The sequence below is a fragment of the Patiria miniata genome, unplaced genomic scaffold, assembly GCF_015706575.1.
Source record: "Patiria miniata isolate m_02_andy unplaced genomic scaffold, ASM1570657v1 HiC_scaffold_8, whole genome shotgun sequence".
NCBI lineage: Eukaryota > Metazoa > Echinodermata > Asteroidea > Valvatida > Asterinidae > Patiria > Patiria miniata.
Window position 1 is genome coordinate 8,943,522 of NW_024037075.1, and position 14,370 is coordinate 8,957,891.

General features: G+C 40.3%; 1 protein-coding gene across 3 annotated transcripts in view; it reads right to left on the reverse strand.

The window, feature by feature from the left end:
* LOC119719819 (ciliogenesis-associated TTC17-interacting protein-like) overlaps nt 1-14,370 on the reverse strand; it is a 116,420-nt gene that overhangs the window by 85,111 nt on the left and 16,939 nt on the right. For all 3 annotated transcript variants that reach the window (XM_038189315.1, XM_038189312.1, XM_038189313.1), the window contains exon 2: nt 12,032-12,111. In XM_038189315.1, coding sequence (XP_038045243.1) covers nt 12,032-12,111 — 80 coding nt within the window. The remainder of the gene's footprint in view (nt 1-12,031; nt 12,112-14,370) is intronic.

The window sequence follows — 14,370 nt, forward strand, 5'->3', positions numbered from 1 at the left end:
AACATGTCTTCAAATCAATGTTGCGACTTCTGCCAATGATGACGAGTCTAGCCAGTAGCTCTCTGTCACTCTTACTGATTACATCTTTCCCTTTTACTTTTGCCGTTACAGTTTTAGCCATAGATGTGAATGTCTTCAGCTTCATCCTTTTCAGTGGTTTGTTCAAGTCAGTTTCGCCTCCTTGTAGACGGTCTATGCAAAAGGTCACAAATGCAGTGTTTCCCTTTTCATGAGCTTCTATCATATCAGCACAAACCTCAGGTGAAGCAATGACGCCAGAAGACAAATGGATCACATCATTGGGATCAGTTTCTGGATCATTGTCAAAGGGGTTGATCATACTAGATATGGTAGTCATGATGTTTTGTACATCCTGCTCATCACGGGCCACACGCCTCAGTCTTAGTTAGATCTTTACGAGTTGCAATCTTTTGCCCTTTCCCTGCCATTTCTTCACATTGTCTTGTTATTGCAGCTCTTTCATGGTGTGCTCTTATCCAACGATTGCTTGCCCCTTTGTTGGTGGTGAAACCTTTCATTCCGCCTCTTGTTTTGGAATCTCTGTTGGCTGTCTGTTCAATCGTCATATCGCATGCAACTCGTGAGCAACCATGGACATCTTGCCTTTGAACTGCAAAATTCCCAATCTGGAATTCGTTGAGAACAATCGGATGTGTTTTCTCCAGGTTCTTCATTTCCAGCCAGTAAACAGGTAGATAACGAGAGTAGTTTGTCCTGTCATATGCAAACATCCATGGCACAAGAGCTCGCACAGCTGCGAGGTGGAGTGCCCAGTCTCCATCTCTTGTAGCCCTTACGAAGAGTAGAACACTTTGGACCATTTGGAGATACGAACTCCAAAATGCAAAGGTCACATCTTTACTTTTGGATTTGATGAACTCATCATAAGCCATCATCATCGCCTGGAATGTGGGGCCCTCAACCAGATCTTCATACTCTTGACTCGGAAATGTTGTGTGAAGGTTTTGCACCATTTCACCATACTGTTTTGCTTCCTTCTCAGACATGTCCTCTATGAAACTCTGCCAGCGTAAGCGATGGAGTGCCTCCGCCATGACCTTGTGACAACGGATACTCCTGTTGTATTGGTGGCCATTCATGACTCCGTTCACGGAACCTGGTGCAACAACATCTGATTCTATGAGTATGTCTTGCAGCCCAGCATCACATGGCTGTCATAGTGGTGTGGAAGGCACCAAGGCGGATCACAATTCGGTCCATGAAGAGAGGAGTCTGCCATCTGATGGTTTGTGCTTTGGCGTAAATTGCTTGATCAACTACGACCACCACCGATGGTAGTTCCAACTTATTGGCGATTTCGACACTCTGATGAAGAACTGTATTCACGGTATTTAGGTCTGTCGGACTTGCATCGATCACTGGTAGATATGCAACTGTAGCCTTTGGAGGGAGTTCGTTGCTGAGTAGCTGGTTAAATCCAGTCCAAGCCGGCAGGAGACGGCTTTGGGGGATCTTTGTGAGACAATATGCTGCATCTTTGCGCAGGGGGTGTTCTGTCGATGCTACATGATATTTCTCTTCAAGGGCTACTCCAAAGGCAAATGTAGCTGGAAACGATTTTTTAGCACCACGAAATGCTACTAAATCTACATCTGGTGCTGGCAATGAGCGTTTCCTTGTCCTCGTCATAGACTGCTTTGGCTCAGTTGTGAAAGTCTGTGGTTCTGAATGCTGAATTGCGATACCATTGGTGTTATGGGTGGTTCCCTTACCCGACAGTGTCTCCTCCCCAAAATCGTTATTGTCCCACACCAAGGTAGTGAATGTGCCTTTGACTAAGCACAATGGTAGTGCATTGCTGCCTCTTTGGATTTCCTGCTGGGCCAATGCAGTGTCGTGCTCAAGAACTGATGTGTGGGAGACACAGTGGCCAAGACCATTTAACAGCCCAATCAGTTGTGCCGAGCCAGTCATATGCCATACAGCCATTGCCAAGGACATGTGTTTTGGCATTGCTTTTCTCCCCTTTGTTGCCATGTAGATAATATCTTGGGCAATCGTCAGAATTCGCCAAGTTTCTCCTTGACCTACTTCAACAAACTCATCTTCTTTAGGGACATCTGAACTGCCAACAACCCAGGCCAAGAAGTTGAAAAGCTTTGATGGGATGATCTGATGGGCAGTATCCAGAGTAAGGTCTGATGATGTTGGAGGCCATGGGAGTTTGTCAGATGACATCAGCTCTATTTCTCTTTTGATGTCAAGGGCAGTGGAGAAACGGTCTCGCACAGTGCTCCCAAGATGGTTGGTCAAGAATTTGATTTGGCTTGCAATTCTTCTAGACGGAGGAGAAGGGCTTTCTTCTTCTTCACTGGTTCTTGTGTCAGTGTCGCTGTCGGTATCCAACTCCACTTTACAATCGTTTAGAAAGGACATCAACATACACAAAGTCGCTTTCAAACCTTCTATTTGGTTTCAAGAAGCATAGTTGGGGATATGCTTCTTTCAACCGTTGCTTGAGACTCCAAGTCTTGTAAGAAGACGAATCTTCATTTTCAACGTCTCGTACAGTTCGGTCGAAGACTTTCTTCAGTTTAGTCATTCTCCATACTTCTTTGTCATTAATGACATGGCAATCTATTATTTCTTGGCAAAATTTGTCAAAAGCTCTTGAGTAGAGGGCTGATGGTTCCCCACTAGCTACATTTTGCGGTTTACTAAGAAATCTTGTGTAGTCCTTATGGCAAGAGGAATGACATCTTAGTTCAATGGCCACACAGTCTCTGTTTTCAATATGGAGAAGCAAATTCTCATCTCTTTTCTTTGCAGCCTCCGAAAGCTTGCCGCCATCAATAAGCTCACACTGGACTAGTGGTTGCTTCTTCCTCTTTCCATCACGATCAGTTGAGTACCGAGCATCACGATAAATGATGCACATTCTCGGAAGTACGTGGGCAGATCTGGTGGCTCTCGGTTTTTCCAAACCTGACTCTGAACGCAGGATTTGGTTGTTTTTCCCAGCAGGCTCGGTGTCTGAAGCATCCTCTCTTATTTGTGCAATGGCGTTTATATCTGTAAAAAATAAAAATAAAAACAAAAACACTTTAAAGTTTCAAAAGTTTAAAGTAATACTTTGGACAAAAAAATATCAGCCATTTGGCTAACCTTTCTTTCACCTATTAATACTGGTAAATAAATACACATGTAGAAGGGCAAACCCTAATTTGAATTAACATAACACTGATGGGCCCCAATCATTTTTGTTTAAAGCACTTTTGAATTGAAAAAAAAATGGCCAGGGGTTCCCCTGTGGGTGGCGAATCCAATAACTCAATTTTTTTTATGAATCTGATAATAAATATCCTCAACAGATATAAATTATCTTATTCATAACCATACGTCGGAAATGTTACCAAAATGAAAGTAATTAATTATTATACAGTCGGGGCTTCATATATTGCAGTTGAAAAACTTGCGTACTTTTGTGTTGAAAAAATAAAATGGCCAGGGTTTCCCCTGAGGGTGGCGAACCCAATAACTCAGTTTTTATGAATATGATAATAAATATCCTCAAAGGATATAAAATATCTTATTCATAACAGGTCTGTAATGTTACCAAAATGAAAGTCTCGGTCAGGGCTTTAAAAATTGCATTTTTAAAAAGCACATTTATATCGAAGAAAAATGGCCAGGTTTTCCCACTGTTTAATATCCTTAAAAATAAAGATATAATTACCTGGAAAGGCCATTTTTAAGCAATACAAAACACCCTTGACCTGTTGTTGATCGAAACTAAAATAGGCATTGCGATTGTGTAGTTTAGGACCCTCTTCTAGAATAAAGAGAACGAAAATCCACTTTTTAGTTACTGGACTCAAATAAAGCTGCATGGCGACGTCATGTAGAAGGATTAATTTGGTGGAGAGAGGATAGGGTTTTGATTTTGGAGCGCGAAAAGGGTGTCCTAAACTGCACAAACGCAATACACGGTTGCCATGTCATGGGAAAATCATGTCATGTTAGCTGATCTCACTCTCACTGTTTACATAATATAAAAACTAACCTTCAGCTGACAAGGTTTGTAGGCTGGCTTCTTGTTTCTGCTGGGCAAGGAGAGCCCGTTTCTGCTTTGTAGAGTCGGTGAAGTACTGATAGCATTTGCGATCAAAACCACCGTCTTTAGGCATCGCGATCGTGAGGCCATCATCATCAGGAGCTGCTACGAAACACCTCGCAATTTCAGCTGAATTCCCACCCAAATCTTTCCAAATGTGCACACTTTCTAAGAACTTGGTCCACGATGTCTCAGTTATTGGTTTGATCTCTCCAGTAACATGAGATACATGTGCATAGCATATTAATTTTTCATTTTCGTTCATGTTGTTACGACTACGACGAGTGTCGGCCACTATGTCGCACTCGAATTCCCCGCCGCGGGCCGCACTAACACTCGATTTGTTGACATACATGTCGCAGTTGCCACTGGTGTTCATGTCCCGCATGTGGCCATAACAGTCATTTTCATTGGCTAAAAAACGTTTTCGATTTGCGCACGGAATTTAGCATCCAATGAACGTTGAGCCGTAAATGAAGCAGATCGCGTTTTGCGAGAAACCTGATTGTTTACATAATATAGATGAAGAACATCAGTGCGTGGTGTTCTAGATATACTGGTAGGTTTGCCTGCAGAAAATATTACTTTTTTGCAGCTTTTTCTAGAACTGCTCATCCAAACCACTTCAAACTTGGCACTGCACATTCTGTTGTCCCGAACAATATACCCGCCGATTTTCAACTTCATACGGCACCCGGTTCTGGAGATAATCGACGCACAGACAGGCAGACAGACCCACACACACACGTGTGTAAATGCCAGCAATCATGGATGCCCCATTGTCCCTAATCCTCTTTCCTTTATTTGTTTCCTTTGTTTTTTTAGCGACAGCTCTCATTGGTTTTGTACACGATTTAATATCATGGACGTTCGGTCAATCTTGGACATACATGTATTGTTTGCGCCCAAATTCTTTTGTCTTACGTCCACGATTGCCGGTGTTTACATACTCACTCACACACACACACACACACAGAGATTCCTGGAATTATAGTAAGGATTTGATTCCAAACATTGAATTTAAAGTTCATTCATAAATACCTCAGACAGTTTAGCCATTCCTATTGGTCGAGAGCCCGTCACGTGGCCGGTATTAAACGGATGATAAAGACATGGCTAGCTGGTCTTAAACACTTTTCCAGTGTCACAATAAAATGTGGACTCCTAAAAATCCAGTGCCTCTTATCGTTTAATTGGTTGAACGTTCACAATCCTCACGTAGGCATGCGCAACACTACCAGGGAGTTAGAATTTTATAGTTCTAAATTCAAAACGCAACGCGCATGATACGCGCGCGTCAATCTCCATAAAAGGGTTGTTTTCATCTTACTCGCCAGCTGAACACTCCATTATTTTGCAGGAGGGATGATTCAAAAAGCATAAAGTGAATTTGTTGAACAAAATCGGGATGTTTTGAACGAATTATATGATTTTTTTTTACCGAAAAGGTATTTATGAATGGGAATAAATATGTACTCCGTCGGTATTTATCACTCTGTTTAATACCACTTAGAGTCTGGGTGCTGATAATTACCCTCGCCTCCGGCTCGGGTAATTATCAGCACCCAGACTCTAAGTGGTATTAAACAGAGTGATAAAAACCTCCGGAGCACACATTTATTCCCTTAATAAAAAGCAACACCTAACATTTGATTTTTTTTTTAAAGCATAATGATTCTGATGCAATCAGGTCTACCGGTAAGATGTTTTAACTTAAATGTAGGCTGGTAGCCCCCCCCCCCCCACCCCTCAATGTAAACCACTGAACCTATTATTAAAAGTTGTCGGTGAAAGTTATATACATGTACATGTACTCCAGTGTTCAAATACAGTGTATTTTCACTTTTAAGGATTGAGGTGATGGGTTTGAAGTCTATTTCTGTAGTAGTGTTGTGTTCGTGAATTATGTGTTTTTTGGTTGTTTTCGTTAATTTCATTTATTATTATTAATTAGCAGGCACCTATCTTTATCTCAATAGTTTCTTGGGTATCATTATTTATGCCAGGTCTGCATATTGTTGATTTCACATTTAGTTACACATTTCAGCAACTTGTTTCACTTGTTGATGTAAATTCACATTTTTTTTTCAAGCTATAATTGAGTAAACCTTTTGTCCTTCCGTTACCATCCTTCCATTACCAAATTAGTATTCACTGAAGACTATGTAATTATATTACTAAAATTCAAATGAAAGGTGGCATAGTATACATGTATGTACTGTAGTTAAAGCTTCAGGGATTCCATTTCCTATCTTTAAAATATTATTGCCACAAAAAATTCACAGAGTTTATGCAAAACACTTGTAAGTTGGAAAACCCTTGTCCGTTTTACCATCCTTCCGTTACCGACCTCATTAATATTCATAATTCATGAAAGAGAGGTATTCATGCCCCCAAAAAGTGTGGAAATTGAAGGTAGCATTATAGCAATACAATTGTGACATTTGTTTGATGTAACTAATAACAGTGTGTGTGATCCACCCATTTGAAATTTTGTATAATGAGTGAAAACATCCTTCCATTACCGTGGAATTGTCCATATACGTATTATGTGATAACATTCTCATAGGGCTTTGAATTATGACGTCACATGTCATGTGATGACATCATGATGACATCACATAATTTTTTATCTGTAAGACATCTCGGTTTAGGTACACAACAAGTTACAACCCAATCGGACCTATAGTTCTGCAGATATACATGTAGGCCTTAGAAAAGTGCATTTTTCAAGTGACGTTATATGACATACACCTATGATAACGTCATCGTGACGTCACGTCAATTTTCATCTTTAACACATTCCGGCTTAGCTATACATTTTTGAGCAAACATGTGGATTAATGTCTCCCAGTTGATATTTCAGCAATATTTTTAAGGTTTAAAGGTATTTTAAAAATGACTGAAAAAATGACTGAAAAAGAAAACTAGAGCTGTACCAGTATGTCTGTTTGAAAACAGAACATAGGGCTTTTTCGCATTTCACACATGCCTATGTTTTGTTGGTCCTTTTGCAGTCACTTTTTAGAGTGCTTCATGAAGTTAAAGGTTGTTCAAAATGCTTAGAATAATTCCTAAAATATAATTCTATCACATGACGCCACATGCCCTGCGATGACGTCATCTTGACAACACTTGTCAATGTAAATTTTGTCATTGTAGTGTGACGAAACAGGGGTACATGTTTATGAAGACTTGTATAGGAGTCCAAGTCCTAGGAATTATTTATGCGCATGATCTAGGACATTTGGTACGTGCTAATAATGCCGAAGTGTGCGTGGACCAATCACCAATAAATTGCTCTGCGTGATCAGGAGATTAATAAATCATGGTGTACAGTGACCAATCAGCACCGCATATAACAAAGGCTGTGCGTGAATTAGCATGTTATAGCATGGGGTCCAGAGATCATCTCGTTAGTTCGCAAGATGGCGTCAATGCAGTAGGAATGCGTTCTGGTGCTGTTGCCAAGTCGCAAGAAGCCAAGCTTTGGGGTTCAGGGACGAGTCAAGTCGCGATGCCGTTGCTGGGGTCTTCGTTGCTGTTGCGTAATCCCCGGTCGGGAGTAGGAGCTCATCTCTGACGGTGGACGCTCTGGTGCGGCCGGGTTCGGGAGTTGTAGCTCCGGGTTAGTTAGCATTAAGCTACCGGTACGTGTTATCTTAAGTATGTCAGTGGAGTAATTGTAGCTTAAGTGTCGATTATCTGAGATTATTGGGGACAGAGATTTACATGCTTCTACGGAAATTAAGACTGATTATTGTGTCTTGATTAGTGCTACAACAAAAGGGCTAGGAGTTGTAGAACTTGGTTTGAGAGGCTGGTGAGACTGTGACTCGGTGGTACATGTACCGGTAGATTGCTTGTCGTGGGTTGGAAACCATTCGGTGGGGTTTTACGACTGAGGTGATCATTGCCGTAATCATTGAACTAGCTTGCCTGACGAGTTTACTCTTTGCCATGTTCTGAGCACTTGCGAGGGTTAGGGCCTACCTGTTTTGTGTGAGGTTTATTTGCACGTAAGGCTTATATTGTATAACTCAGGTTGAGGGTTACCTATCCTTGTGAGAGGGTCATTGGGACTGCTCGGATTGTGTGAGGGTTATTTGGATTACATACATGTAGTACAGCCTGCTTTGACGCTGAATTGGGTTGAGGGTTACCTTTCCTCTATGAGAGTTATTGGGACAGCTCAATCTGTGAGAGGGTTTTAAAGCTATTTTGACCGTTGACCCTATAACTGTAGGTCAAACAAAGAGGTCACAATTGACATTTTGTAATGTTTGCCCAAGGCCAACATGTTTGACATGTAGCAATACTTTTGAAATTTGACCTATTTTGACCTTTAACCCATAACTGTAAGTTAGACGAAGAGGTCACCATGTACATTTTGAATGTTTGACCAAGGCCAACATATTGACAGCGCTGTTTTTGGTCATGTGATGGGGCTGGGCTACTGATACATTTGACAACGTTTGGGTGAAATCAGATTAACTAACTGACTGGCTCCCCGACTGACTGACTCCCCGAATCCCCTAACGGAGCGACATGACGATTTGTTGAGCTACTATTCACAGCTAAAAACTACATGTAGAGATTGAGGTTGTAACTGAACAACTGTAACCAGGTCGGGTTTCAGTACTTACTTTTACCCGACAGGTTCCTTACTCAAACATTCATTTCATAACTTTGTAACTTCGTGTTTGTGTCATTTCACATGTCAGCAGCCATTGCGATCATGCTTTTTGCCAGCGCCCTCTTGAAGCCAACTTAACTTTTTTTAGCACAGCGCGCGCCACCAAGAATTTTGCCCGCTACTTTTTAAAGCATGCAAAGGGCGTAGCGAGCAGGCGAGTTTTACATTCTACGCGCTTTGTTTAAGTTAGATAGCTGGCATTCCGGGCGTTTTGTATAGTTTTCTTGTAGGGCTAGCAGCGAAATAAACTTTGATTACGATCCAACACCTCGTTGCAGCAGACCATAATTTTCTGCGAGCACTGTACACTCCACTTTTTCTGCAAATTTTGGGTGCGGCTCCCCATTGTAGCAGCAATAAAATTTTATATCCAGCGTTGCCGGCATTGCAGTTTGCAATATTTTTGCTGCTTCTGCATTAATTTTAACATTGAGCACGGAGACTAGGAAGGCATGAACGTAGATCATCCCAAGTGGTGAGTAAATCCCTTGTGTGTTATTTAACTTTTTATGCCAAATTTTTTTATGCCTGAATCTTTTTATGCCAGTCATTTTTATGCAACATTCTGGACTTTTGTATATTTCTTTATATTGCCAGAAGTTAAGGCCGTCGAAACAACACAGCCAGAAATAAACATTTGTGATCACGACTTTAACAAAATAATAACTTTCGAATTAAATCTGTTTGTCGTGACATTACATTGTTACATGTATGTGAATCAGCAATTCCCATATGATTCACTATCAAATTCCTGCATAAGTGGCAGGGCAAGAAGGATTTTCAGTTGACTGTATTTTATGCTTAGAACATTTATTTAAACACATTATTGCCTTCTATTTTAATATTTTTTTGCGCAATTCCGAAAAACAATGTTAACAAGTACTTTAATTTTATGAATCTCCATTTTTCCTTTTGAAACAAAAACAAATTTGTAACTTTTGCGCAACACGAGCAAGCAAACGTTGACTGAAATCTTAGCATTGCTATAATATTCACTTTCACATTTATTATTTGAAATAGACTTTCCCATTCTCCCAAAAATATCTGTTTTCTTTAAAGTCCAATGGGTATTCAGAAATTTGTTATTAGGGCATGGTATATATTCTTACTTCATTATTTTATACATGTAACATTATTTGGTGAAGAATTCATTTCTATTTTCGGAATTAAAATTGCACTATTGTATATACAATATTCTTATTCTTATAGTTGCCATTGCGAATAATTCTTCTATTTGAGCAAAATGGTAAAAACTTCCACTTACTGATGTATTTATAAAAAGTATTCTTTGATTTAAAAATAAGGAAAACAGTGTTTCCCCAAATTACTTTGAATTTAATGTCTTTAATAATGTACTTTGACCTGAAAGCTTTCCCATAATTCATTAGTCATTTATTGTTTGTAGTTTCAGATCATTGGATAGATCTAGACAGCTTCAATTCCCTTTTGACTGTCGTTCTATATACCCAAGTTCTTTATACCATAATTCTTTTGTAAATACCTGATAATTTGTATTGTCTCATATTGTGCTGTAAATAAAATATTTTGATATTATTGAGACATCCAGAAAACTTCGCTCCACCCAAATTATTTTAAATTAGTGGAACTACTCGGTTGAGAGGAGAGCCAACCATACTACCGTACACTTATTTATTTAGCTCTCCCCAGTTACACAACTACAAAGCTGTTCCCAGAATGTTTTGGTAGGCTACAATTAAGGATTAAATGATTTATCAAATAACTGTCACTTTTAAAATTTATATTAAATCTTTATTCATAAATACCAAAGACAGTTTACCCATTCCCATTGGTCAAAAGCCTGTCACGTGGCTGGTCTTAAATGGATGATAAAGACATAACTGACTGGTCTTAAACACTTTTCCAGTGTCACATGAAATTTGAACTCCTATGAAATCTAGTGCCTTTTACCATTTTCTTGGTTGAATGTTCACAATCCTCACATAAGCATGCGCAATACTACCAGTAAATCAGTATTTTATAGTCCTAAATTCACAACGCAATGCCCAGGTGCATTCTGCGCAACATCGCGCAGTATGCCCGACGCATGCGCCAATCTTAATAAAAGGAGTTGTTTACATCTTAGTCGCGAGCTGGACACTCCAGTATTTAGCAAGAGGGGTGTTTCACAAAATATGAAGTGAACTTGTTGAACAAAAACGGTTTTACACCGAAAAGTTTTGAATTTTTTTTTACTGAAAAGGCAGGCCTATTTATGAATGGGAATAAATACATACATGTGTATACTCAGTGTGTTACCTCCCGAGTGAAAGTCACTCGGGTGGAACTCGAACCCACGACCTCCTGCTTTCTAGTGCAGATGTCTTACCACTCGACCACCGAGCTAACGGGATCGGTTGGCCGGTTCGAATCTGATGTACATAGCAGCGGGTACCGCATAAACTATTATAAGATGGAATTTTTGCGCCGGGGTGATATTATTCAAATTAGGTTTTGCCCTTCACAGACGTATTTTAAACACTGTATACTCAGTGTGTTACCTCCCGAGTGACAGTTGGAAAAAATCACTCGGGTGGGGCTCGAACCCACAACCTCCTGCTTTCTAGTGCAGATGTCTTACCACTCGACCGCCGAGCTAACGGGATCGGTTGGCCAGTTCGAATCTGATGTACATTAAAACCTCCAACACATATTTATTCCCTTGATATAAGTTTTAACAAACATCCAAAAGCTAGAGAAAAACACAAAATACTATGGGCTATGTACACAAGTAGCCCCCTACGTTACGAAAGCAAGTTGGGGGAGATCACTGGGAGAGATTTTCCAACACCTTGGTGACAACGCCTGACGCTCATGCTAAGAAGCTACAAGTACATGTACCGGTATGGTTTTGTGAACATTCAGAAAAGAATTAGTTGTGTACTTTGCACTAAATGCATCATTATTGATTATGAGACTTGATATTTAATTAACTCCTGGAGTGCAAAAAAACGTATATAAAGTTACATAAATACATCGTTAAAATGACAAGCAGCCTCTTTTTGTCTCAAAATCCATTTGAATTACTTGTTCTCTTCCATTAACAAAACCTCAAGCTGTACAACATTCATGTACACGTATGCCCTTCATGTTCTTTTAAAAGAAGGGCAACAAATCAAGAAAATTCAAAATTACAAAATGGTGCCACTTAAAAAAGTCTTGTAAGACATAATAAACTGCAGTAATGGCATTACACTGCGTTTAATGAAAACAATACTCACTTATTGAATTGAGGTAGGCCAGTGCATCTTGTGTGGCTGGTGGAGGTATACATGTAGCATTTGGAATAACTTCAACTCCACTGTGAAAAATACATATACACATTCAAATTATACACAGTTATATACCATAATATATCTTTGTTGTAGTACGCATATTTGCACTCCCGACAGTTTACTTGTACTTATACTCAAGGAAATGTACGACTACAGCACCAGCACTGCAATGTAAACAATATACATGGGCAGTTCCTGCCGACGTGGACATCGGCATAAAAATATCATATGAATTATTTACATATTTGCAAAAGAGATACCTAAAGTTCACTTTGATATTATCTTGATTTTTTCCTTTCAGTTAATTTGTTTGGGATTTTGGATTTTGAATAAGTACTTACCGGTAGGTATAATAAAACGTTTGAATAATGAACAAGGTGGATCTTATACCACGTGTCTTGCCTGCTTTCGAGATTATCTTTAAAGCGCAACCAAGTTTTCAAATGAGACCAATCTTACATTTTACATCAGGAGTAATTATAACTAGATGTTTGTGTACAAACCGACGGCTGTATCGGTAATTTGTTATTGTATTTTCATGTCATGTAGGACTGATAGGACATGTGCGGAAGAGTGATCAAGACCAATACAGTTAAAAGTGCATATTTTGAAGGCCAATACCTGTATTGGCCTTCAAAATATGCACTTTTAAGATGCAGTCACATGTCACATGATGACGTCATCGTGACTTAACTTAAATTTTCATCTTTAACACATCCCGGGTAGGTACATTTGTACATACCAACTTTCAACCCAATTCCGAAGCCCTCCGCGAAACGGAAAACGGACGGAATTTCACGGAAAATAAGGTAAAGGACAACACGGAATTCACAAAATTCTATATTAAACTGCCAAAAAAGATACATGAAAACTTGAAAAGGAACCTAACACATGTTAACAGTTTTTGTAGTGTCAGTCTTCAATTCTTTCTTACCAAATGAACATCGCAGCGGTACTCAAGTGATCACATGTCCAAATGCACGCACGTTATGTACAACGTGATGCGACATCAGCATCACTGGTACCACGGCAGTACTACAGGGATTTGTATTTCATTAAGAACCAGTGAGTTTGTGTCAAAATGCAAATTGCTAGTCTTGGTTCTACGACGCCTTTCGCAGTGCCCGTCTGTGCAGTGCGCACACGCACGGTATCATGCGATTCAACATGCGGAATGACCGCAAAAGAACATCTTGAAACCAGTACTGTCACGTAGCCCGCATTATACAACAAATCCTAAACGGCCCACTAGGCTCTCACCCATGCACAGTGGTCCCTTAAGTGTTAACAAAAATATATACCGTCGATAATCTTAAAAAGAATGGGAAATGCAGGTCATTTATACCATGTGCACAATGCTAGTTACGACGAGAAACTGGCTAACAATGTCTGAATTTCGCTTGGTACGAACGTGCGATGATGCACTGTGTGTTGTGGACCGGCAGTGGGCCGGCATTGAGCTTCGTTTAACGGTATGTGATTTCGTTGAAACTCCTGCATCGTTTCACTTCATATACCAGTAGTATTTCCTCGAAATAAATTCATGAACCTGGGAAATACATACACAGACAAGAGAGATCAAGTTCTGTGAGTATAAGCTTGCAAAGATCGTCTTTCTCCATCGATGTTTTCTTGGCATTTAACGATGTCTATTCCGCGCCGTCCGGCCTGCATGCAACCGTACTGCAGTGTGAATATGCACCGCGCATGACTATTGCATTGACTGGTTACCGCATTTCCATCTTGCCAGTGCGTGGCGCAGTGGGAACCAGTCACTGCTGCAATAGCACGTACAGGCCCACGTGTTTTCATACATCAAGCAGCTCTGTATGTACACGTACATGTACGTGCAACTGGCATGACTGGCGCGTTGGCCCGAGGCAGCTTTGTTGCGTTTTGGCACGGCACAGACAGTTTTTTGGCCGGTAATTTTAATCAATCAAGTAATAATATGAACTCAAAGCACACTATTAACCAGACCTCAACTGCTAGTATATTTGGGGGTCATTTTAGTGCAAGAAAAAAACACTAGACAGCCAGACTAGTGCAGTCACACACAGCACTAGACCGACACCGAAATCACTAGACACGGTCCACGGTCCAGTGGATATTTCGAGCCCTGGTATATGTCCTGGTCAATAGTAGAGCTCCTCGGGCCCATTATTTTTGCCCAAACCGTGCCCAAATTTGTAATAAGAGCATGAAATACGGCGTGCAGATCCAAAACGGTCTGAGAAACATTTTAAGAGGTGGACCCACCTTGAAGCCTTCCAATTTGGGGGCGG